Source organism: Chrysemys picta, chromosome 2, assembly GCF_011386835.1.
Source record: "Chrysemys picta bellii isolate R12L10 chromosome 2, ASM1138683v2, whole genome shotgun sequence".
Lineage (NCBI taxonomy): Eukaryota > Metazoa > Chordata > Testudines > Emydidae > Chrysemys > Chrysemys picta.
This window is the reverse complement of record NC_088792.1, coordinates 9,362,562-9,389,227: the sequence shown is the minus strand read 5'-3', so window position 1 is coordinate 9,389,227 and position 26,666 is coordinate 9,362,562. Positions and strand designations below refer to the sequence as shown.

Genomic DNA, 26,666 nt, shown 5'->3' with positions numbered 1-26,666 from the left:
CCCCCACCACCCACGGTGCCTTGAAGCTGCGGGGTCCCCCTGCCACCCACAGCGGCTGAAAGCTCTGGGGTCCCCTGCTGGCTGCGGTGGCTGGGAACAGCAGGGTCCCCCGCCACCCACGGCAGCAGGGAGCTGTGGGGGCTCCACTGGGGCTAAAGCGGAAAATGTCACGGAGATCTTTGGAACTCACGGATTCCACGCCATAATTTGTGGCATAATCTTAGCCTTTGTTATAACTGATTGAAAGGGGAGAGATTATAAAGACCGGGGCAGTGCATTTTAGAAAAGAGACAACTAAAGGGGGATATGACAGAGGGCTGTACAGTCATGAATGGTGTGGAGAATGTGAATAAGGAAGTGTTATTTAACTCTTCACATAACTCAAGAACTGGGGTTCACCCGATGAAATTAATCGACAGCAATTGAAGTATTTCTTCACACAAAGCAAAGTCAGCTTGGGAAACTCATTGCCGGGGCTTGTTGTGAAGGCCAAAAATATAATTGGGTTCAAAAAAGTGTGAGATAAGTTCATGGAGGATCAGTAGTCCATCAATGGCTATTAGCCAAGATAGTCAGGGTTTGCAACTCCATGCTCTGGGTGTCTCTAAACCTTTGACTGTCAGAAGCTGGAACTGGACGACAGGGGATGGATCACTTGAAATTGCCCTGGCCATTGTTAGTGACAGGATCTGGGCTAGGTGGACCATTGCTCTGACCCAGTATGGCTGTTCTTATGTTCTTATGACAATTCCTGGTCAAAGAACATAGGCCCAGATCCTTAAAGGTGTTCAGGCACATAACTCCCAATGAATCAATGTGGGTTAGGTGCCTAAATACCATTAAGGATCTGGGCCATATTACCTACTGGAGGTACATGTTTAAGAAACAAATCTAGGAATTTAAGGGCACAGATTAGCATATCTCAGTCTTTTCTGGTTGGTCAGTCCTTATTCAAATGCAACAATTTTCATGACCCTTTTACCATTACTGTAAAACTAAGAGTTAAAACAAAATCAATGATATTATGATGATCAGTTACAGACAGAAGCTTGACGCAATGGTGTGACGTTGTCAGATTAAAATATGACCATGCAAACCATTGTTATATAATTGCAATGGATCTTATACAAAGTTTGACACATGGCCAGAAAGGGTTAAGCAGCTTGCAGGCCAAATAGCTCAGAGTCAACCTTTAAAGACAAGTTATAAAGTATGTGAATGGCAATTAGGGCCATTCCATGTTAGATAGACTAGAACTTTGAAATGCAAACCTATATTGTTAGAAATTAAAGGTGATACTAATTGTATGTGTTTACTTATATCTTGTTTAATGATTATCTATGTAAACGGACAGTTCCTGTCTGTCAGTATAGCTACTGATTCAGAGATCAAATCGGGAATATTAACATTTAAATGAAACTGTAAACATAAAATATCGCTGTGTTCATCTGTCTTTGAAATGTATAAAAAAATCACATGAGAATGATGAAAAACGGGCAATTGCTTTATGTTAATCTGTGTAGATAATTATTGATGATGCTTAGGAAATGAGTCCACTTCAAAGTCCCCATGAGTGCCTATTGTTCAGCTAAGGACTCCAAGCTGCTTGATGCTTCATGCAGGAGAAGCTTAAGTCATAAGGCTAAGATCCCAGTCCTAATCTGGAACACCACAACGCCATCCAGAACCGGCTGGTGAAAGCCATCCCGCCGTCCTCGACGCCGCCATCCCCGGGACAGACAGCAGACTGCGACCCGACATCGTCGTAACGGACGCAGAAAAGAAGAAGGTCCTCATCGTAGACGTCACGGTGCCTTTTGAAAACTGGTCACCGGCTCTCCACGAGGCCCGAGCACGGAAGATGTCGAAGTACACCCCGCTGGCCGAGACCTTGAGAGCCCAGGGCTACGAGGTCCAGATACACGCCCCGATCGTGGGAGCCCTGGGCTCATGGGACCCCCACAACGAGCCGGTTCTGAGAGCGTGCGGAGTCGGTCGACGCTAGGCCCGGCTCATGAGACAGCTCATGGTGTCTGACACCATCAGGTGGTCCAGAGACATCTATACGGAACACATCACAGGACAATGTCAATACCACACTGAGTAACCGAGACTGCCGACCAGGGAAATAACCCACTTCCTTCCCTGATGGACCAAGGGACGCACCCCACCCATGTACTTATCCGCCACACCGATACTGACTGGGACTCCTTATTCATTCCATGGGTGGCGTACCCGACCCCACTTATCCACTGACACTTTAAAAACTCCTGAACCCCAATCTGAGTCTATGCCGGTTATGTGAGATGTATGTATCTCTTCACCTTGCAACCGATACCTGTAATCCCTCATAACTCAAGCCTGACCCCAGATGTACAGTACCTTCCCTCTTAACTCGTGTATATTTAATTTTAAACATTCACTTTAATAACATTTTTAAATTTCTGAAAGAACTCTTTTCAACTATAAAGCTCACCATCTCTGCTATGAATCTGAATCTCAAGAACTGTACTCATGTCTGTATGTATACTGATCTTTTAACCAATACTCTCTCTCTCTTTTCTTTTTTAATACATTTTAGTTTAGTTAATAAGGATTGGCTGTAAGCATGTATTTGGGTAAAATCTGGAATATCCATTAACCTGGGAGTTAATGTATCCGATCCTTTGGGATTGGTAGAACTTCTTTATACGATGAATACGATTTTCAGTAATCCTCAGTGTATTTGACTTGGGTGTCTGGGGGGAGGCCTAAGGCTGGGTTGGTTTAAGAGAACTGTGTTGTTGGCTTCCGGGTGACCAGTGAGGTGTTATAGAAGCTGTTTTGTGCTGGCTTGGTAAATCTAAGTATTAGAATATCCACCAGCTTTGGGGATTGCCTGCCCCAATCTTTGCAGTTCACCCTAATTGAGTGACCTCAGTTGGCTCCCCTGGGACCCCGGTCACAAATGGCTTTTGTTCAGATGGTGAAATAAAGGTTCTGGAGCCTGATCCAACTTCCACTGAAGCCAATAGGAGTCTTTTCACTGATTTGATCAGGGAGCTACATCAGACTCCCGGGGATGAGGCCTGGGCCTGGTCTACACTGGGGGGAGAGGGGGATCGATCTAAGATACGCAACTTCAGTTACGAGAATAGCGTAGCTAAAGTCGACGTATCTTAGATCGAATTAAAATCACTTACTTGGCGTCCTTGCGGCGCGGGATCGACGACCACCGCTCCCCCATCGACTTTGCTTCCGCTTCTCGCCAAGCTGGAGTTCAGCAGTCGACGGGAGAGCGATTGGGGGTCGATTTATCGCATCTACACTACACGCGATAAATCAATCCCCGATAAATTGATTGCTACCTGCCAATCCGGCAGGTAGTGTAGACGTACCCTGAGATGAGAAGTGTGGAATTAGTAAAGACCCTGATGTTCCAACAAGCATTCAGTAATGTACCTTCACAGCCCAATGGCTGTAGGGAGGCAGTGTGGTCAAATGGATAGTGCACTGGCCTAGAACATGACACTAACCTCCTTTGTAAAGGGCTTTGAGATCTATGGATGACAAGTGTTCTATAACAGTGTTTTTATTATTAGCAACCAATAACAAGCACAGCCATAGCCCTTCTCCTCTGAGGATCTCAAAATGTTTTACAAACACTAAGGAATGACGTCTTATAACCCTCCCTGCCCATATTATTGTCCTTATTTTAGCTGTTACGAAAAGTGAGGTATAGGGCATTTAAGGCTGTGACTCAGTAGGGATTAAGCACCTAATTCCCTTAGGCTCCTTTGAAAATCCCAGCTTAAGGGAAATGCTCCTGGCCACACTGAACCAGGAATAGAAGAGTCTTTATGAGTTGCCGGGGGGTGATCGACCCCCCACTTCACCCCAGGCCCCATCCCCACTCCAATCCCCCACGCCACCACTTCCCACCCCTGTTCCTCCCCAGCCTCTTCCTGCCCCTGCCCCGCCCCATTCCACCCACTCCCCTGTGCACACCCCGCCCTCACTCCTCCCCCTAGCACCTGCTGAACGCTGCTGAACGGCTGATTGCAGTGGGTGGGAGGTGCTGAGAGGGAGGGGGAAGGTCTGATGGGTGGGGCCCACTAGTGGGCACGAGACTCTGGGGGGAGAGGGAGGAGCTGATGGGTGCGGGGGCTGCTGATGGGTGCTGAGCTTCCACTAGTTTTTTTCCTTGGGTGCTCCAGCCCCCAAGTTGGCACCTCTGCCAACAAAAGTGCCATGTGGTCATAGCCTCACTCCCCGGTCTTATAGAAACAAGTCATCTCAACTAAGTGTGCTTGAGAAGGACTGGATAGTTCAAACGAATAACACGTCTCCATTTTGGGAAAGGCCTTCTGACCAACCGAAAGCTTCCTCACTTTGTCAATATAAGCTCAATTATTTTGACGGGCCTGGACTTTTGGGGATTTAGAACAGGCGAGGGGTTCTCCCCCTTTTGGAACCCAGAGTTGTTCTCATCATACTCTGACACATTTTCTTAAAAAAAAAAAAAAAAAAAAATCATAAAAAAAAATTCCAAATCTAAAATGTTCAGAACTGAATTAATTTTTGTATGTATCTTTCTGATTTATTTTATAGGGTCCTATATATTATATATTTCATAGGGCCATTCATATGCACCTTGTTTATTTTATAGGGTCTCATATCATATATTACATAGGGCCATGCATATACATCTAGCTTATTTTATAGGGTCTTATATTCATATATTATATATTTCATAGGGCCCTTGGTATGCATCCAGTTTATTTTATAGGGTCTTATATATTAACATATGTTTCATAGGGCCTTTTATATGCATCTGGTTTATTTGTATAGGGTCTTATATATTCAAATTTTATAGGGCCTTTCCTATCTATCTGGCTTATTTTATGAGGGGCTTCCATAACAAATTAATTAATACGTGTGTTTTGCATTTTCTCAGTGCTTTACAAACATCATGTGGGACTCAGAAGAGACCTGGCTGTTACTGCTTTGTGTCCACACGTGGCAAATGCAGGGGGGTTAAAACTCCCCTGGGGGTGTTAATGTAGACTCAGCTCCACACACACATCCCTTTGCTCATGGGAGCAACCCCTGGAACTCCAGGGGCATGAAGTCACTTGCGCGCGTGCGCACAGCCTTTGCAGGCTCGCGCGGCCTCTGTGCCTGTGACGTCAACCAAAGCAGCGCGATTGCCTCCCTTCTAAACCCGAAGGCACCAAGTGGCTGCATGTGCACCCCCGCCCGTGCAGCCACTTGGTACAGCTTGTGCTCTCCTCCCTCCCCCCCCGGCTGCCCATCGCAGTGGTAGCTCCCTAGGCATGGGGCTGCTGCTGCAGGAGGAAGGAGCTGGGGGTAGGTTCTAGTCCCGCTTCTTGCAAATTGCTGCCCCGGGGGCTGGCACCTGGCGGGGGAGGGTCTCGCGCGGGGCTAGCCTTGCCGCGGCCTGGAAGCTGCTCAGCCCCGGCCCGAGGGGAAGGCACCTGGGGGTTTCCTTTGCTTGCACTACCTTAGGGTATTGCAAGGCAGGGCCCAGCTGCAGGGATAGAGGCCCTGGAGCCTGCAGCTAAACTGGAGCGAGGGGGCCCAGCAGGGCCGTCGGAGCATGAAGTGGGCATTGAGCCTTTGAATGCTGCACGCAACATCTCCTGGTAATTCGGCACTGGCTTGGCGGGTGGGGGGTTGGCATCCGGCCTTAAAGCCAGGCGCGTTTGGGTTGAAATTCCTGGTAAAAGGAACTCTGCTACCTGCAGAGGGAAGGCACTAATCGTAGGGCGCCTTTAGGAAGGCCGGAGAGAATGAATTCGGTTTGCTGTCTCTGCAGGAATGTTTGCACGCTGTAGCCGGCTATAGAGAGAGGCCGGGCAACTTCCAGGCGCAGTGATAACATCTGTCGGTCGCTGTTAGGGTTGATTGCTGTGCTGACAACATGCTCCGCAAAAATAAACAGCCCTAAGACCACCCCCACCCCCTCATCCTGCAGGTCAGTGTGGCTGAGAGTGTGAGCTGGCCGGGTTGGGGCCTAAAGCAGAGATGCAAAGAAACACCCGGTTTTGTTCCTTGTTACGGTGGGGAAAACAGGTTGTGTTGCTTCTATCTCCTGTGAGGTCTCTGCTGGGAGGAACTCGTGTTTGCACGAGTCTGCAAAGGTGTGTGTGTGTGTGTGTCTGTGTGTGAGGGGGGGGGGGGCACAGTATAAAAATACCAATAGTTATACATGCTAAGAGATGGGGTAGATCAAAGGTCATGCTTCAGGGCACATCGGATTCCATGGGGGTCAGGAAAAGCTTCTCCTCCTCTTCCTCCTATACAACTGTGAAAAATCTGCCAGGCATAGGCATGCGCAGCACATTTCATTAGGGTGTATACCCAGGGAGCCCTGCCCCCACCCACTCCCTCCTACTTCCCGCCCCCTGACTGCCCCCCTCAGAACCCTCAACCCCCCCTGCTCCTTGTCTCCTGACTACCATCTCCTGGGACCCCTGCCCCTAACTGCCCCCCAGGACTCCATCCCCTATCCAAGCCTCCCTGCTCCTTTTCCCCTGACTGCCCCCCTAGGACCCTACCTGTCCCCTGACTGCCCTGACCCTTATCCACACCCCTACCCCCAGACAGGCCCCTGGGACTCCCACACCTATCCAGCCACTCCCCACCCCCTGACAACCCCAAGAACTCCCGACCCATACAACCTCCCCTGCTCCCTGCCTGCCCCAACCCCTCTCCACACCCCTGCCTCCTGAGAGGCCCCCCCAGAACTCCCAACTCATCCAATCCCCCCCAGCTCCTTGTCCCCTGACCACCCCCTCCAGAGACCCCCCCACCCTAACTGCCCCCCCCAGAACCCTCCTTGCTCCCTGTCTCCTGACTGCCCTGACCCCTATCCATCCCCCGCCCCCTGACAGACCCTGGGACTCCCATGCCCCATCCAACCCCCCGCTCCCTGTCCCCTGACTGCCCCCACCCCTTATCCAACCCCCCGACCCCAGACACCTTACCATGAGGCTCCTAGCAGCATGTTTTGCTCTGCGCAGAGCCAGACATGCTGTCCTACGCATGGGCGGCAGGTTTCTAGAAATTTTGGTGGTGCCCAGAACCTGCCCCTCCCCCAACTGGTGGGAGGGATAGCTCAGTGGTTTGAGCATTGGCCTGCTAAATCCAGGGTTGTGAGTTCAATCCTTGAGGGGGCCACTTAGGGATTTGGGGCAAAATCAGTACTTGGTCCTGCTAGTGAAGGCAGGGGGCTGGACTCGATGACCTTTCAAGGTCCCTTCCAGTTCTAGGAGATGGGATATCTCCATTAATTAATTAATTTATTTATTTAACTCTGTGCTCCCCCCCCCACCTGCCCAAGGCTCTGGGATGGAGTTTGGGTGGGGGAGGGGGTCTGGGGTGCAGGCTCTGGGTTGGAGTTTGGGTGCTGGGTGCAGGCTCTGGGCTGGGGCACGGGGTGGGTGTGCAGGACGGGGTGAGGGGTGCAGGCTCTGGGAGGGAGTTTGGGGGCAGGAGGGGGTGAAGGGGGAGGGGGTGCACGCTCTGGGAGGGAATTTGGGAATAAGATGGGGTGCAGGGGTGAGGGCTGTGGGGCTGAGGATGAGGGGTTCACAATGCAGGAGGGGGCTCAGGGCTGGGGCAGAGGATTAGGGTGTGGGGGATGAGGGTTGGGGTTGAGGGGTTTGCGGGGTTGGAGAGGCTCAGGGCTAGGGCGGAAGAGCAGGGTAAGGGCAGCCTGCCCTGCCATTTGGGGATGGGGGGCACTAGGACCCTGGGACAGCAGTTGAGCAGGAATGTGCTACAGCAGCAGCACAAGCAGGCATGGGAGAGGCCCGTGCTGTTTTCTTTCAGGCAGGGACGCTCCGGGGAGGGGGGAGACCCGTGGGGGTGTGGCAGGCGGGGAAGGGGGGTAGACCCGTGGGGGCCGGCCCGGGAAGGCGGGGGAGAGGCCGGCGGCTTGCTGCACCTGGAGAGTGGAGCCATTTGCCCACCCCTGCATTAGGGTGTGCCTGGGCACACCCGGCACACCCCGTGCGCACGCCTATGCTGCCAGGGGCACTATGGGCGTGTTTTGCCTTCCTCTGAATCACTGCACTGCCTGTGTCAGGATGCTGCCCCTAAAGAACTGAGGGTCTGCCCTGGCATGCAACTCCTGTGTTCTCCTAGGTGTGACCTTTGTCCGCTTTTGCCCCATGTGCCTTGGGAGAGCCTGCAAAGGGAATGGATGCCTGAAGGAATCTGCCTCAGGCCACCTATTCTTGCTCTTCTGTAGGGCTAGGATGGTGCCACCTAGCACACTGTGTGGACAATGGGATGGATTCAGCTCAGCTTTCCACCACTCTCTGCTAGTGTAAACCCAGGGGCGGAGGAAGGCTCACCAGTGGGAAGGTCATACCGGCAGAAAACAGCCTTAGCCACTGCCTCCTGGGGCCAAAAAGGGGGTGCCCAAAGGGTGCATTCTCGTTTTATCCCCTGTAGAACCCCAGCCAGACAAGAGTAGGCACCTACAACTGAAATGCCACTGGCTCACTCTGTGGGGTGAATCCCCACAGAGGTATTATGGGGGCAGACTAACACGGGAAGCTGCCATTCACAGCATCCTGTGCCAGCTGCAGGGATTAGTGCAGATTCTAGCAGTCAGTGTCCCTCCTAGGAAAATCAGTCCTTTGCCACAGTCCGGTCATGGTTTGCAGATCTTCCCCCTCTGGCATGATGTGGGTCTGGCGGAAGCTGGTTGGCTGTAAGATGTGGTCTGTAACCCTTGGGATTGTCCTGCTCTGTTTTCTAGATCTGGACAATTTGGGGCAGAGATCTGAGCACCTCGTGGTGATTGATTTCACTTCGAGCGCCGCCGGCTGTTTCTTCCCGCACCATGTTCGGCTCATCCAGGGGAGGCGTGAGAGGTGGGCAGGACCAGTTCAACTGGGAGGATGTGAAGACGGATAAACAGAGGGAAAATTACCTGGGTAAGAGTTGATCTTGTCATTGTATGAAGTGTCTTGTGTGAATTCAGCTCTTGCGAAAGGCGTCTGACAGGCAACGCTGGAGGCTGATGTCCTTTTTATGCCTACAGGATGCATACGGCATGGGCACCATGCCTTCCCCTTCCCTGCTGCCATCCCCCTGTGAGCACCAATCCTGACCTGAGAGCACCACTTCTGGAGCTAACAGGAGGATTTGGTCTTTCTGCTGAGACTGCCGACGCAGGGGGACCAGCTGTGACAGTTATTTTATGTCCTGTCCATGTGGTAACTAGGAACTGGCACACGGGAATATTGGTGTTAATATTATTCACATGGAGATGGTGTTGCTCTTTGCTTCGTGTCCTAAAAGCTGTGTCATGGTGTTGATCTTAAACACTACTGTGTTTCATAGATTTTTTTTTTTTTTAAGGCCAGAAGGGACCATTCTGACCATCTAATCTGGCCTCCTACGTAACCTCACCAAGTGATTCCGATGGGAAACCCAATTATTTGGGGTGGAATTAAAGCAGCTTGTTTCTAAAAAGATGGCCAGTCTCCATTTAAAGAGACTGCTTGATGGAGAATTTACCACCTCCCTTAGCAAGCAACCAAGAGTTGACTGAATTTCACTGCTGGGCAAAGTGAACCCTATTCATACAGTCAGCATTGCTGCTAAAGCACTTTGGGAGTTGTAGTGATATAAAAACCTGAGGTCCTATTTGCCCAGTACGTTCATTAAATGGCACTCTTATAGGCTTTGTGGTTTGCCCTGGGGTCTGGCCAGCCTCCCTCCCCTAGTTGTGCATAGTGCTGTGTGCTGTTTGGCTGCCACCCTCCACCCCAGAGATGGCCGCTTTTCAGTGCAGCGATGCATATAGAGTTACAAAGCCCTTTTGGATCCCCGAGGATGAAAAGTGCTATAGAAATGTAAGATGTTATTGTTCGCTGTTAGTGGAAGCTGAATGGCTGGGACAAATTGGCCCAAATGCTGTCTTTTCCCCTCAGAATAAATGATCGGCCCCTAGACCTATACAAGAGCCTTTGAATCACATCCTGGACCTTGTCAAGAATAATGCTTAGCTATTATATAGCACTCTTCACCTCAAAGCACTTTACAAAGGAGTTCAGGATCAGTAGTCCCATTTTACAGATGGGGACACTGAGGCACGGACAGTGAAGTGCCTTGTCCGCAGTCACACCGCAGGTTAGTGGAAGACCTGGGTGTCCTGACACCCAACGCTGTGCCCTGCGTGATCTATCGTTAGGCTGGTTATATTGTTTTAGAAGTGACGTTTCATACTGGCCTAACGCTTTAGGTCTCTTGAAGGCTTCTCTTGTTCTAACTGGCAGGCAACTCCCTGATGGCTCCGGTGGGCAGGTGGCAGAAGGGCAAAGACCTCACCTGGTACGCAAAGGGGAAGCAAGGCGACGTGCAGATCTCCCGAGAAGCCGAGCTGGCTGCAGTCCGGCTGGCCGAGCAGGAGGCCATGATGACGGCTCTGTAAGTCCGTGGCGAATGGGTCTAACAGGTGACCTCTCCAAGGCCTATGACATATTGAGAACCACAGTTTAAAAAGCACCTTGGAGTTTGGTTCATCTGACCTGAAATCTCTAGTCACAACTGGGCAAGTCAGCTCTGCTTCCTCTCCCACCATTTCTCTGTTGTGGCTACCTAGCTAGTAAATTCTTTGATCTCTTACTGTGTGTGTTTGTACAGCACCTGGCGCGACGGGGCCGTGATCTTGGTTAGGGCCTCTGGGGACTGTCCTAGTGCAAATAATTCAGCCAGTGTTGTGGGATTGTAGGCAACCTGCTCTGTCTGATATTTCTAGGGTGCCCATCACCGTGGTGTCTGAGAACCACATACAAATGCATTTGTGAGCTCCAAACAGGTTAGACTGGGTAAACATCCCAATTGAGCCTGAGCTTCCCTGCAGTCTTGTGGTAATAGCAACTCTGCGTCTAGTGACTCGGTGATCTTCAAACAATTCAACCGATGGAGAAGCAGTCTTGGCGTCTCGCTCCCTTTCTCCCAGCCCCTCTCCCCGAACGGGTGATTCAGCCATCGCTTGCTTTTGTCACTTGTCTGGATTTTACTTTTTCCAGGGGCTACAAGAATGTGAAGAAACAGCCCACGGGCCTGAGCAAAGAGGTAAGTTAGGCGTCCGAGTGTGAGATATGTGGGGCCTTTGTGCGAGAGATTCAGGGGAGGGAGCGGGAAGCGATGCTTAACAGGGCCACAGGCACGCTCCCTGCCAGGTTATCTGGGTTTGCCTCGTGAGCCTATTAACATTTAACGCTTTCTTATTTCGGAGCCTGGATTCACTTGGTCCATAAAGAATTTCTACTGCTGCTTCCAAAATGTTCCCAGCTCTGCTGGGTCATGAAGTATCAGTTCTTAATTAAAAAAAAAAAAAAAAAGAAAAATCACATCGCTCTGATTACCATCGTGCTTCCCTGTGTGTCCCCTGACTATGGAAGGGGTGCTCCTGACTATGGAAAATACAGTGTTGAAGAATTCAGTGCCTCCAGTTCTTCTAATGCACGGATGCGGTTAACTGGTCAGCTCCATGGACTTACTGCTCCTTCTAACCTGTTCCTTCCTAGGATCTCGCTGAGGTCTGTAAGCGTGATGGAGCAGAGCGTGATGAGAAGGATACAGACCGAGTCTTGGGGCTGGGGAGTTCCAGGTATGGGGCTATTTTCCACTAGCATAAGAACTCCAGTGCTTTTCCCTGCTCTTTAGAACCTCTGGTGGCTAAAGCAGGAGATCTGGTGACCCCAAAACCACAAACGACGGGGAAAAAGGGATAAACAGCGAGGTGGCAAAATTTTCAGATGATACAAAATTACTCAAGATGGTTAAGTCCAAATCAGACTGCGAAGAGTTAAAGGGCTCTCCCAGAACCGGGTGACTGGGCAACAAAATGGCAGATGAAATTCAATGTTTATAAGTGCAAAGTTAATGCACATGAGGAAAATATAATTCCAACTATACATAAACATGATGGGGTCTAAATTAGCTGTTACCACTCAAGAAAGAGATCTTGGAGCTTTTGTGGATAGTTCTCTGCATCTGCCCAATGCACAGCTGTAGTCCAAAAAGCTAACTGTTAGGAACCATTAGGAAAGGGGTTGATAAGACAGAAAATATCATTATGCCACTATAGAAATCCCTGGTACGCCCACACCTTGAATACTGTGTGCCGTTCTGGTCGCCCCATCTCCGAGATATAATATTAGAATTGAAAATAGTACAGAGAAGGGCAACAAAAATGGTTAGGGGTATGGGACAGCTTCTATAGGAGGAGAGATTTAAAGACTAGGACTGTTCAGTTTGGAAAAGATATGATAGAGGTCTATGAAATCATGACTGGTGTGGAGAAAATGAATAAGGAAGTGTTATTTACCCTATCACGTCACACAAGAACCAGGGATCGTCCAATGAAATTAATATGTAGCAGGTTTAAAACAAAACAAACATAAGGCAGTACTACTTCACACAATGCAACTTCAACCTGTGGCACTCCTTGCCAGAGGATGTTGTGAAGGCCAAAAGTACAAATGGGTTCAACAAAATTAAGTAAGTTCATGGAAGATAGGTCCATCAATGGCTATTAGCCAAGACGGTCAGGGACAAAACCCCATGCTCTGGGTGCCCCTAAACTCTGACTGCTGGAAGCTGGGAGTGGACAACGGGATGGATCACTCAATAATTACCCTGTTCTGTTAACTCCCTCTGCAGCATCTGACACCAGCCCCTGTTAGAAGACAGGATGCTGGGCTAGATGGACCATTGGTCTGACCCAGTATGGCCGTTCTTACGTTCTGCAGTGCTCATCCCTCCACATCCTTGGCAGTCTTCCCCCATGTCTCTCCATGCTGCTTCCTTGTTCTCCTCTCTCCCACCAGGGAAAGGAAGTCAGTGGCGAGCTGGGGTTAGAACAGGGTGTTTTCAGACCCCTCCGGCCCTGTGGTGGTTCCACCAGACCACACTACCTCCCATTGTACAGAGGACCACATTACACAACTACAAGAGCAGACCATGGGCCACTGGGATTAATCTTCCAAATAGGAAGCCATCTAACCATAACGTATTAGCCAAAGTCAACCCTGGAGCAGCTTCCTCGTGGGGCAGTGGGGTTGGCCCCTTGAGCGAATGGGAGGAGTATTTTTACTAGCTTGTTATATAATATGCTGAAGTTGAAACCCCTGTTCAGGCTGGAATCTGTCCAGTCCCTGCAGAAACGTGTCCACCTTTCGGGTGAGTGGTGGTCTCCTCTGTAGAGGTTGAACGTGGATTAATAGGAAGGATTGGAACAGAAACCTAGGTTCTGGGTCCAGGAAGCACAGGATGTGTACGAGCAGGCAGTGCTTTATGCAAGGGGATTTTGAAAAGAAGCGGAGGGAACCTGATCAGATCGATGATTCCTGTCCAGGGCCATTGTGGAATAACAGTAATACTGTGCCCCGGTCTAGCGTGTTCATCGGAGAGTTTTCAAAGGTCGTTCAAAACACAGATGAATCTTCATGCCCCAAGAGGAAACTGAGGCAGCACAGAAGTTAAATGACTCTCCCAAGATTATGCAGCCACTCAGTAGCAGAGCAGGAACAGATCTCAGGAATTCGTGACTGCCAGTCCCCTGCTATAACCAGTAGACATTGCTCCAAAAGCGTCATCGTCTCAGCCCTCACGGTGACTAGAGAAAATCATGCTGTATGCGTGTGTGTGTGTATCTTTACATTTTATTTTCCCCCCAGTGGCGGTGCTGGCAGAATGATGCTCTCCAAAGAAGACAAAGAGGCTGCCAAACTGGGGCTTTCTGTTTTTACTGTAAGTCTTTCCATCCCTGTGCTAGTCGTTCTGCGTGCTAGGTGCTTTGCAGAGCATAGGAGAGGCTTGATCCCTGCTGCGTCTACACTAACTTTTACCGTCCAAGCGAAACTCCAGAGTGTAACTTTCTGGGGTTAGTTTCGCATTCCACATTGAGGGCTGCATTGGGGTGTGTGTTTGTTTTTAAAGGGGCTGATCTTACTCGCATGTCTGTGTAGGTGCTGGCGTGGCCCTCCTCACTAATATCTGAGTACCTCATGATCACTAGTGGATTTTATCCTGACAGCACCCATGTGAGGTACAGAAGTATTGGCCCTATTTTACAGATGGGGGAACTGAGGAACAGAGACTAAGTGAGTTGCCCAAGCTCTCACAGGAAGTCTGTGGCAGAGCAGGAATTGAACTCAACTCTCAGCCCCTGGCCAGAGTTTTTACTAGACACCATCCTTTCTCCATCTGTTCAAATGGATCTGGGAATTTTGTCACTGATGTCATGGGAGCAGGATTTTGTGCAGGAGGGTAATAGTTTTATTACCTGGATAACAGAAATAAGCCTGAATTGGCTCTCTGGGCCCCCCACCTCCTTGAACTCTGGAAGCATTTCAGCCTAACTCTAAAGTTTGCAGCCAGTGCCTATCTTTGTAACTGGGCAAATCCCTTGATACAAACACATCCCCCAACCTTCAGGAGAGTTTAACTTGGGGTCAGCTCAGCTCTATGGCACATACTAAAATATTAAATCCCTTATTGTGAGCATTGGGAATTGGGAGATTGCTCTAGCGGCCAAGTTAGTGTGGTAACCCTGACCGCCCCATGGGTAGATGTGGGGAGTGGAAATGCAAGGCGAGCCTGAGGTCATGGCTGGGAGGAGCTTGAGGGTGAGAGACGGTCATGGTGGGGCCCAGAAAAAGGATTTCTAGAGCAAGGGTCTAAGATAGCACCACTTTGCCCTCCTGCAGGGAGGCACTGCCAGTCAGCACTAGCTGTCGCCCCAGCATTGTCGCGGCTGTTACCTAACTTGCGGGGTATAATCTTTACATCCAATGGATGGCGCCACATAGCAGGGAATCGGCAGAGTGAGAAGGAAGGAGCTCCACGCTGCCAGCCCTGGGCCCCCCCTCCCCAGCTATGTTGCCACCTTGTTTAATCTTGGTATTGCTCAGTAATAGCGCTGAACAGCGGGACCTGCTCTGTGATGTTAACCATGGGCACCCTCAGCCTGACGGTCTCGTACATCATTTTGTCTTTTGGAAACCTAGCATCAGAGAGTGGCAAGCAGCCCGGAGGCCTCAGGTGCGAAGAGAAAACTGGGCAAGGAAGAGAAGGCAGAAGAGGCATGGTAAGAACAACCCACTTGTACTTTACGCACAGCTGGAGCTGCGGTGGGCTACCGTGAGACGCTGTTCACCAACAGCCGGGTGTCTCTATAAATCAGATTCCCCTCTGGCTGCGTCTGCACCCGCTTTGATTTCACAGAGCTCCCTGCCGGCAAAGCCTTTCGCGTGTGGACATCTGCAAACTTGGAGCTAGCAGCTGGGATTCATTTAATCCCAAACTAACTTCCTTCCGCGCAGAAGTGGTTTTATAAAGATTAGGCTAACCCAGTGGTTCTCAACGTATTTACCATTGTGGGCCACACATGCAGCTCTCTGTGTTGTTTGGGCCACATCCGCACAATGTATATACTACCTATATGCCCCTGAGGCTATCACATGTGTCGCAACTGTGTGCTGATTGGGCAGCAAGCAGCCTGCGGGTTGAGAATCACTGAGCTAACCGATTGCGTGGAAGAAACAATACCATGTGAGTGAAGCAACCAATCACACAGATTATTAGATAGTTGCAGCAGCTTGTGAGCAACTCAAGGCTTAATCCGTTCTTGCAAAACATTCATTGAGTGATCCACAGCAGTTGGTCATTTTGGGCAGGCACTGGGCTGAGACCTGGCAACTTGCCTCTGGACAGCAAATGCAGCTGTGCTTTAAAAGAAGCGCCGGTGCCGTTTGCATGTCTCCCCGTTTCTTTAACCGTGCAGGCCCGAGAGCAGCAAGAAATCCAAAAAGGAGAAGAAGAAGAAAAAGAAGAGAAAACACAAGAAAGAGAAGGAAAAGGAGAAACATCACAAGAAAGAAGCAGCCACCACCTCCTCCTCCCCCTCTCCAGATCATGGGGAAAGGTACCAGAGCTCCTGCTATCATTCTCTCTCATGGCAATGTCTAAAATCATAGAAGATTAAGGTTGGAAGAGACTTCGGGAGGTCATCTAGTCCAATCCCCTGCTCAAAGCAGGACCAACCCCAACTAAAGACCCCAGTCAGGGATCAGGACCCCATTGTGCTAGGCACTGTACAAACACAAGGGCAGTCATAGACTCCAAGGCCAGAAGGGACCATTAAATCGTCTCATCTGACCTCCTGTATAACCTGTGAGTGTGTTAGATATTATAGCCCCATGAAGTGTATTAGGTATTATAGCCCCATTTTACAGATGGCAAAACTGAGGCACAGAGTTCCAGATCATAGAGGAAGTTGATATTAGTTGAACTGGGAATTGAAACCACGTCATCCGACTCCAGTGCTCTAACGCCAAGACCAACTTTCTGACCTTCTGTGTAGCTGGAGAATTTCACTCAGTTACTCCTGTATTGAGCCCCTTCCTGACCCTGGAGCTCTCAAACTCAGGTTTTGTCCACCCTGCACTTTCCTTGGTAAAACTTTTGTAGTTCGGGGTGTGAAAAAAAAAAAAACACCCTCCTCCTACCTCTCTGAACAACAAAAGTTTTACTGACGAAAAGCACCGGTGTGAACAGCGCTTTGTTGGCGGGAGAGCTCTCCTGCTGCTTCCCATTGGGGGTGGATTTTTTTTGTCGGCGGGAGAGTTCTCGTCGTGTAACGGCACTTAAAGGTGCATAGTGTAGACGTAGCATAAGGCGTGGGGAGAACAAGCAGCCTGTAAAGTCTCTCCCTGCCGCAGCCTTTGTGCAGCAAGTGTGTCGGCTGCATTGTGCTCTCTCCTTTCTCCAGCCAAGGGAGTTCAGAGTGTGTCGTGGGGTGGGGGGGTGTTGCGTTCGCCGCGACTGCCTAAAGCTGGGGCTCGACACGGTAGTTGGATTTGCTCCCCTGGGTAGGTCACCCGGTGTGAAGACTCTCTGGCATTAGCAACATCGGGTGAGGCAGCACCTTGATTTTTGCCGCACCTGTACAATGCCCTGAGCCCACGTGCAGCAGCTGCTCCAGGTGTTGATTGTAGCAGGGGACGAGGGGATTGTGGTGTCTGTAGCTTGTCTGATCCAACTGGGGAAGCCTACAACACTCCCCCCATACCCCATCACCAACAGCAAGCTGAGGAGAATTGTGGTTGCGCAGCACCACCCGAGAGTATCTCTGCTTGCTCCTCGGGTAGTAAAAAGGCTCATTGGGGGGGATCGGTGGGGTGGATTGACCCGTCATACCGAGCCAGCCCCCCCTCCGGTGGGGATTGAAATGCAAACATTCAATGGAGTAACCTGCTGAGCGCTCTTCTGTTGCGGCAGGTCGGTATTTTCTGGGCCTCTTGCCAATCTCAGTGCGTCATCCTCTCCCCCGCCCCCCCTGCAGCAGTTTTTGATTAACTTCTGTATTAGTTATGCCCCCAACCAAGCACCAGTACAAATCTTCCATCCATTAAGAGCTAAATGACTTCTCTCTCCACGTAGTCTATAGCCCACTGCTCCTTGGACCATTCGACCTGGAGTTCCACATCTCAGACTCCAGAGTCCATGGCAGAACACCCTCGGATTTTAATCAGTGGTGGTAGAATGGATTCTTGCTTTAGTTCTCTATTGCAAGCCAGCCTGCATATCTCCAGTGCTGAACTGAGAACCACGGCTACAGGATGATCGGATCAGGGAGAGACACAGACTTTGGTCTGACTGAACTTACAGTGTAATTGGGGCGGTGGTCAAGCTAGTATTTAGCTATTAGCTCATTTTAAAAAAAAAAAAAGTTCCTGCTCTTAAATTTTTTTTTTTTTTTAATATTTCTCTACGCACTGTTTGAAACCTTTACCCCATATGGCAGGAGAGAAGCCACAGTTAGAACATTTTATGTTTCAATATTAATATCTTACAGAATAGTTTGTAAGATCTTTTGGGGGCAGGGACTACAGCCCCTCCCACAATGGGGTCTTGGCTCAGGACTAGGACTGTCTAGTCCAGGGGTTCTCAAACTGGGGGTCGTGAGGTTATTACATGGCGGGGGGAGAGGTGTCACGAGCTGTCGGCCTCCATCCCAAAACCCGCTTCACCTCCAAGCATTTATAATAGTGTTAAATATTTTAAAGTGTTTTTAATGTACAAGACGGGGGGGTCGCACTCAGAGGCTTGCTGTGGGAAAGGGGTCACCAGTACAAATGTTGGAGAGCCACTGCCCTAGCCGCTACCACAATCCACATACATCGTATGGTAACTCCTCACTTAACGTTGTTTCATTGGTACGTTGCTGATCAATTAGAGAACGTGCTCGTTTAAAGTTGCGCAATGCTCCCTTCTAACCTTGTTTGGCAGCCGCCTACTTTGTCCACTGCTTGCAGGAAGAGCAGCCCCTTGCAGCTAGCTGGTGGGGGCTTGGAACCAGGGTGGACAGGCAGCCCCCCCCCCCATCAGCTCCCCGCTCCCCCAAGTTCCCTGTGCGGCAGCCGCCCAGCAGGCGATCAATTGCCTGCAGTTCAGCTGTCCCTCCCCCCACTGCCATGTGCTGCTCCTGCCCTCTGCCTTGGAGCTGCTCCCGGGAGCCTCCTGCTTGCTGTGCGGGAGTCGGGGGGGAGAGGGGTGCTAATGTCAGGGTGTCCCCTTCCCCCCTGCTCCTGCCCCCCCCCCCACTTACCCCATCTCCATAGAGCTGGGGGACATGACAGGGCTCAGGACAGGGAGCTTGCTAGGAGCAGCTGCTATCTCACCTTGCTGATCTACTTAAAAAGGCAATGTACTTAGAGTGGGGTCAGTGTACTTAAAGGGGCAATGCGCATCTCTCTCTCTCAGACGGTGTGTGTCTGTCTTTCTCTGCCATGCTGTCTCCTCTCCCTCCATTCGTGCTGCCTTGTAGAATGTGAGGCTACATTAACAACAATGTGTTAACCCTTGAGGGCTCAGCTGTTCTAGTTCATCATTTAGCAGTAAGGCATTCCCTGGGAAATATCCCACCCTCTGACTTCACCACCTCAACCAAGCTTCACAATCATCATTGCTGTGTACAGTATTCAATTGTTTGTTTAAAACTTATACTGTGTGTGTGTGTGTGTGTGTGTAATATACACACACACACACACATATACACACAATGTCTTTTGTCTGGTGAAAATTTTTTCCCTGGAACCTAACCCCCCACCCCCCATTTACATTAATTCTTAAGGGGCAATTGGATTCGCTTAACATTGTTTCGCTTAAAGTTGCATTTTTCAGGAACAGAACTACAACGTTAAGCGAGGAGTTACTGTATATGGGAGTCAGTGCAGATAGTTCTTAGCATAAACAAGGGGCCTGATTCTCCTCTCGCTTGTGCCAGTGTAATCCAGGAGTAACTCAGTTGAGGATCGTGGCATTACCCAGGGGGAATGGCTGTGTGAGATCAGAACTGGGGGTCCCAAGGGATGTTTTCATTTGGCCCATGCTTACCTGATGTGTGAAGGTTACATTTTAGTGCATTCACATTTTTTGATGCATTTGCAAATACTTATCACATGAGGGCGCTGTGAGCCAATTGCTGCCACACTCTATTTAAGGGACATGTTCATGGAATCCTGGAAAAATCATGGAGCAGGTCCTCAAGGAATCAATTATGAAACATTTAGAGGAGAGGAAAGTGATCAGGAACAGTCAGCATGGATTCACGAAGGGGAAGTCGTGCCTGACTAACCTAATTGCCTTCTATGATGAGATAACTGGCTCTGTGGATGAGGGGAAAGCAGTGGATGTGTTATTCCTTGACTTTAGCAAAGCTTTTGATACGGTCTCCCACAGTATTCTTGCCGCCAAGTTAAAGAAGTATGGGCTGGATGAATGGACTGTAAGGTGGATAGAAAGCTGGCTAGATCGTCGGGCTCAACGGGTAGTGATCAATGGCTCCATGTCTAGTTGGCAGCCGGTTTCAAGCGGAGTGCCCCAAGGGTCGGTCCTGGGGCCGGTTTTGTTTAATATCTTTATTAATGATCTGGAGGATGGTGTGGACTGCACTCTCAGCAAGTTTGCAGATGACACTAAACTAGGAGGCGTGGTAGATACACTAGAGGGTAGGGATCGGATACAGAGGGACCTAGACAAATTAGAGGATTGGGCCGAAAAAAACCTGATGAGGTTCAACAAGGACAAGTGCAGAGTCCTGCACTTAGGACGGAAGAATCCCATGCACTGCTACAGACTAGGGACCGAATGGCTAGGTAGCAGTTCTGCAGAAAAGGACCTAGAGGTCACAGTGGACGAGAAGCTGGATATGAGTCAACAGTGTGCTCTTGTTGCCAAGAAGGCTAACGGCATTTTGGGCTGTATAAGTAGGGGCATTGCCAGCAGATCGAGGAACGTGATCGTTCCCCTTTATTCGACATTGGTGAGGCCTCATCTGGAATACTGTGTCCAGTTTTGGTCCCCACACTACAAGAAGGATGTGGAAAAATTGGAAAGAGTCCAGCGGAGGGCAACAAAAATGATTAGGGGTCTGGAGCACATGACTTATGAGGAGAGGCTGAGGGAACTGGGATTGTTTAGTCTCCAGAAGAGAAGAATGAGGGGGGATTTGATAGCAGCCTTCAACTACCTGAAGGGGGGTTCCAAAGAGAATGGAGCTCGGCTGTTCTCAGTGGTGGCAGATGACAGAACAAGGAGCAATGGTCTCAAGTTGCAGTGGGGGAGGTCCAGGTTGGATATCAGGAAAAACTATTTCACTAGGAGGGTGGTGAAGCACTGGAATGCGTTACCTAGGGAGGTGGTGGAGTCTCCTTCCTTGGAGGTTTTTAAGGCCCGGCTTGACAAAGCCCTGGCTGGGATGATTTAGCTGGGAATTGGTCCTGCTTTGAGCAGGGGGTTGGACTAGATGACCTCTTGAGGTCCCTTCCAACTCTGATATTCTATGATTCTATGAATCCCAGAAACAAACCTGGCAACCCTGCTGGCTTTTTTTTTTTTTTTTGTATTTATTCCTTCCCCTCTAGACTACAGAGTAACTGGCCGTGTCCAAAGGGGACCTCCAGCAGTCTGTCTCTCCTCCCACTGGCTCAGTGGGATCTCTGAGGAGGATTGTCATTTAACACACCTTACCCATGCCATTAATGTGTGTGACAGGTGGAGATTGTCCCTTAACCAGTGGTCTGACTTGAGCCCCCACGCTGCCTCTTTCAAAACCAAGTGACCAGGGCGACCTTGCTGGCTTGCACCATGGAGAGCCCTGGCCAATGTCTGGGTGAGGGAGCACAGGGGAGATTCAGGGGCAGTGCAGCACACCCTTCCTCACTGGATCTGCCGGTGTAGCGTAGTGGTGATGATGTACGCTAGCCCCACGCGGTGATAGCAGTAAACGTCCTGGAGTGTATTGCGGCAAAAGAAATGAAATCCTGGGAACAGGCAGCCTCTCCCTAGCAGCAGCTGTTAAGTCTTGGCTGAGGGGCTCTGAGCTTTATATGCAAACCATTGGGCATGCTGATAAGCATTGTGCAAATCAGGGAGATTTCCCTGGGTGTCCCCTATGCATCCAGCAGCCCTTGTGACCTATGGTTGATTATAAATGCACTGCTGTCACCACAGCCTGGAGGCCTGGCCATGGACTGAAATGAACTGGGTTTTAACAGCACAGCGAGCGTGAACGGTTTTGCAGGAGAATAACTCGCCCTGAATGCATTTTTCTAGGGCCAAACTCTGATGTCTGTCAGAGGCGTAAATCCAGGGTTAACTGCATTGACACTGGGCGTGGCAGTTTAGCTGGGTGTAATTGAAAGCAGAACCTGGCCCCTAGTTTGGAAGAACATTGTTCTTTGTCGTCCTAGAATTGGATCCCCCAGAGCTCAGCCCCAAGGCTGGGGGCGGGATTGTGCCCGAGGGAAGGCGAAGATGCAGACGGTAGGATTGTTCCCTGGGCTACGTTCCCCTGTGCGGAGCAGTATCTCAGCATTGCCTGCATTGTTCTTTCAGCATACAGGGACTGGTCCCTTATCACTTGTCTCTCTCCATTCCTGCTTCGAGGGTCTGTTCACTGCCCCTTTCAGGGGCCGCGGGGTTTACACCCGCAGACTCTGACCCATCTTCTGTGTTGCAGGAGGAGGAGGGAAGCCCCACCCCCCAAGGACCATTCATCATCCTCCCGGCGGCTTGCAGGCGGCTGGCGTGACAGCCATTCATCACCGGGCCGAGAGGCACAGAAGCAGCCCGGCGGGCGGCAGCACGACATGGACTCCTCAAGCAGTGAGGGCATGGGAGGGAGCCCCCCTCGCCGACAGCTCCCAGCCCACAGTAATGACAGGAGCGGCAGCAGGGACCACCACAGCCGGCACTCGACCTCCAGGGGCAAGGGAAACGGCAAAGGGTCCCCCCCAGCCCGCCGCGCCAACCGGCGCCACGACACTGATTCCGATGACTGAGCTGCAGGGAAGCGCGGGAGAGACGGGGACTGCTATGGCCTTGTTTTAAAGGGATGCTGTCCAAACGGAAGTTACAGGACCAGATCCTCCGCTGGTACAAATCAGTGCAGCTGTGAAGTCACTGGATTGAGAGTGCATTGAACTGCACCGGTTCACACCAGCTGAGGATCTCGCCCAGAGGTTGATGTGGGTTTTTTTTTTTTTAACGCCCTTATCTATGCTACCGATGCCCTAGTGTAGACACATTTATACCAGCAAACGCACTTTCTTATGCCAGTATGATTGCAGGTACCCCGGTAAAACCTTTAAGCGGAGCCTAGCCCTTAGCTTGGCCACAGCTGCTCCACTGGTCTGTTCCTTTGATTCTGCTGAGTTTGCCCTGCCCCGCTGTGTCTTGTGCCCACAAAAGATTCAAAGCCAGGTGCACAGATCCCTCGTGTGTATCGGCAGGGAGATAACTGTATGCCGGGGAGCGAACCTCTTGCAGAAGGGAGGCCTTTGTTTGGGAATGTTGATCAGGTATTTGTGTGCCCAGTTAGGTATTTTAGAAAACCAGCGTCAACTACAGAACCTCCTATTCAATCAGAATTCTACTGAAAATCTTGGGGAGAGACTGTAATAGAAGAGAGATCTTGTTTGGATTTTGACTATCGCCTGCGGTGAAGGTCTGCAACCCGCTGTGCTAGCACAGAAGAACCAGCAAGGTTAAAGCAACTGGAACATGACCAATAAAAACGGACATTGAATCTAGTCTGTTTCAAGCAGAGGGTGACATAGCAAGTAAACAGTGTGTCCCTGAAAACCAGGCAGCTGGAGATGAACAGTTGCGGCTTTAATAGCCTAAAAGGTGTTGCTATCCTTGTGTGTTTTTACCGTGCTGAAGGGTTTTTTTTTAACCTGACACTTCCCCTTTAAATTTCCCCAATTTTTTTTAAACTTACTTAGAGGAAGTTTTGTAAACCCCCCCCCCCCAAGAATAAAAGAACTTGACGTTTTGGAGACTTAAACGTGTATTTGGACAAACGTATACTAACCGTACCCTACCGTCCCTGGATGTGAAGAGAGATCAGAATATCTGCTCTGTAGTTCTGTGGGGCTAAAGTCTCTGCTGTTGTATACTGGCACAATTCCACTGAGTTCTGTGAAGCCCGGCAGCAATTCTGCCCTGTGCAGTCCACAGCTGAGCCCAGGGGCCCTCCTGCCTGCAGACTAACCTCCTGGGTGTAGAGCGATGTCCCTGGCCCTCGATAACTTTGTTTGTGCCTGTTAGTGGGCCGGGGTTGGCATTCTCCATGAGGGCTGGAGCATCTGCCCAGGATGTGTAAGATGGTCACTATATGGCTGACACCATCACCTGCTAGGAAACCAGGGCAGGGTGTGAAACGGGCTGGGTCATGGAACCAGCCAGTCTCGGCAGGGACAGCGAACGCCTCTGCTGGCTGCGTCAGAGGGGTGGGGAGAACCTGCGTGGCACCTGCCTGTGCTCTGGGTGCAAATAAGGGACGTCCAGCTGCGGAGCCGTCGCTGTGGCGTGCTTTGCCACTAAAGGACGGGCAGTCTTGTGAATGGTACTGACGTGGCAGCGCTGGCCTGGGAGCTGCCCGGTGCAAATCTAGCTTCCAAAACCTCCTGGCCTCTGGATGGCTGCTCCCCCTGAGGTACTGGTTCCTCCAGCACTGGGAGCCAGTGTCCTAGCCGTTCCTTCCCCTTGCTGGCTGGGCTCGTGTGTGCCGGCTGAGAAGAGGGGAGTGGCTCCTGGCTCAGCTGGCAGGACTACGGCTGGGATGGGATGGGAGAGGAGGGTCAATGGGGTAAATCAATGGGAATTTGGGAAGGGAGGAATCAGCAAAGCTGCTTCATGCTGGACTGACTCGAGTGCTCTGTGTGTTGCAATTTAATTACTGTTCAGCTGCTGCTGAAGGGCTGGGAGTGCTTGGTGGGAGGAGGGGAAATGGAATGAGTGTTGTCCTCCCATGGCTGTTCAGGGGCCTGTTGGATCTTAGTGGGCCGTTGTCCACGTCTCCTCAGCTCTCCTTCCACTGGGCCGAACTCGCCCTCCTTGGCAGTCTCAGCCAGGGGCCAAAGGGCATGTGGGTCGTGGAAAGTGAGCTGTTGTTGCTAGCTGGATGGGGATGGAGGTTTGCTGGCCGGGCAGCACCAGGTGGAGGGGAAGGGGAGCTGGGCTGCCACCAGTGCTGTATCTGCTCAATTGGTGTCTTTCCCCAGTGCTGAATTCGCACACTCCTGGTCCATATCCTCTAGGGTCTGGCTTCGAAGCTTGTGCTAGTAGTGGAAGTGCTCATGCCATGCTCTCTCCTGCAGGGGGAGCTGCAGGATCAAACGCAGCTGGGGCGGGACGCTAAGCAGAGGCAGCGAACTGGCTCAGGCCCAGGTGAAGCAGGGATGTGGAAGGCAGCTGTGCTGACACCTGGCCTTTGAAACAAGCCAGAGCTTCAGCTGCCCGGTCACCAGGGCAGGGGCCTTTCCGGCTGTGTTTGTCTCTATCTTTAGACCTCGCCAACCATCTGCCTTTTGCCTCGCTCAGCGTCATTTAGGAAACTGGGCGGTAATTTGCCTGGGAACCTATTGCTCATTGGAGCATCCTGTCCTTGCATTACTCCACACAGGGTTTCTCTGAGTCAAGTCAGGGCTGGGGAAAGGAGGCTGTGTGGACAGCCCCTGGAAAGCAGAGTTCTCTCTTTGTCCACTGAACAGGCACAGGGTGGGGTAGCAGCCATGCAAGGGGCTGCTTCCGAGGGGGAGAAGGGCTATTCCGTGGCTGGAGCCTCTTTGCCCAGCTGGTCAAGGCAGGGCCAGCTAGTCACAATTCATAGATTGCAAGGCTGGAAGGGCCTAATGGGGCTGGTGGTTTTTCCCCATTTGAGTTTAAGGCCAGATGGGACCACAATGATCATTTAGTCAAACATCCTGCACAACACAGAGCGGAGCTCCTCATACAGTGTTACCAAGTCAGCTTGTCCACTGGGTGCTGTGGTGTATGGAATCACACGTGTTTGCAGAGAAAACCATTACAACTACAGCCAGGCTTCTGCAAAGCTCGTGTCTCCGCATGGTCTCTTCTGTTTACCAGGGGTCCCACCTATAAGGTGATGAACCTTATAATGTGCACAGACACCTACTGGCTGAATGATGTGCTGCAAGTAAACATGCAATTACACTTAGAACTGGACTGAGTCCATTAATCTCATTCCGCCCTGGCCAGTGCTAACCAAGTAGACAGCAGCCGGGTGTAGTCCTGGCCAGCTAGCCTTTCATTCCCCTTCAGTCGGCACTGGAATTGGCAGAAAGGGGAAGGGGGAATAAAAATTAAGCATTAGGAGAAGGGACACACGCCTTGCCAATGCCACAACTACTGAGAGGCAGAATGGGCCAGTGAATGGCACTGGGTGAACCTCAGAACAGCTGGGCTCTGCCGCGTATCAGCTGTGTGAATTTAGGCAAGTCGCTTCAGCCCAGATCCTCAAAAGTATTTAGGTGCCTAACTCTCACTGGAGTCAAGGGGAGTTAGGTGCCTAAATGCCTTTGAGAATCTAGGCTAGTGGTCCCCAACCTTTTTTGTCTGGCGGGCGCCAGACGATGAGCTGCGGAGGACCGTGGCGGCGGACAAGCATCCGCCGAAATGCCACTGCCAAGCGGCAATGTCAATAGGCGTCACCGCTGAAATGCCGCCAATTTTCAGTGGCATTTCGGCGGCGATGCCTCTGGATGACGCTGCTTCTCGGTGGCATTTCAGCGGATGCTCGTCCGCTGGCCAGTACGTGGGCGCACATAGATGCCCTGGCAGGCGCCATGACGCCCGCGGGCACCGCATTGGAGACCCCTGATCTAGGCATTCATCTCTAGGGGCTCCTTTCCACCCTTTGTGTGTTGTGTTTATGCAGACTGGAAGTTCTTCGGGGCAGGGACTGCCTCTTACAACAGATACGTACAGCACCTAGCACAATGGGGCCCAAATCTCGGCTGGGTGCTACCCTCCTACGTGTAACTAAGGATAATGGTTAGAAGATGGCATAGGGAGGCAGGAGGCTTTGGTATTCTGGTCCCTGCTGTGCACCTTACTCACCGAGTGCCCTTACATGATTTTGTAACATTCATAAGCTGGCTGAAGCCCTGAACTGCCTGAGGCTTTCCCCTGGTTGTGAAATGAGCTAACCCACAAGACCCTTGTTTGTAGCTGCGATAGGGGCCTGCAAGCTGGGTTGCGTGTGTGGTGTCCAGACGGCCTGTCCAACCTGCCACCTCCAGCAGTCCTCTCTTCACGGCAGG

General features: G+C 50.9%; 1 protein-coding gene across 5 annotated transcripts; it reads left to right on the top strand.

The window, feature by feature from the left end:
* Nucleotides 1–5,156: 5,156 nt before the first annotated feature.
* Nucleotides 5,157–23,373, top strand: C2H1orf35 (chromosome 2 C1orf35 homolog). Of its 5 annotated transcripts, none has more exons than XM_005286287.4 (10): nucleotides 5,157–5,349; nucleotides 5,819–5,977; nucleotides 8,774–8,951; nucleotides 10,299–10,449; nucleotides 11,055–11,100; nucleotides 11,556–11,638; nucleotides 13,710–13,782; nucleotides 15,042–15,121; nucleotides 15,818–15,958; nucleotides 22,058–23,373. In XM_005286287.4, exons 3-10 carry the CDS (start codon nucleotides 8,858–8,860, stop codon nucleotides 22,377–22,379), a joined length of 990 nt encoding a protein of 329 aa, XP_005286344.2. In that variant the 5' UTR covers nucleotides 5,157–5,349; nucleotides 5,819–5,977; nucleotides 8,774–8,857; the 3' UTR covers nucleotides 22,380–23,373. The 5 variants fall into 5 exon arrangements, with proteins under 5 accessions (XP_005286344.2, XP_023963171.2, XP_065438650.1 ...); XM_065582578.1 differs by having other exon boundaries at nucleotides 5,211–5,349; nucleotides 5,819–6,143; XM_005286286.5 differs by having other exon boundaries at nucleotides 5,293–5,645.
* Nucleotides 23,374–26,666: the final 3,293 nt, after the last annotated feature.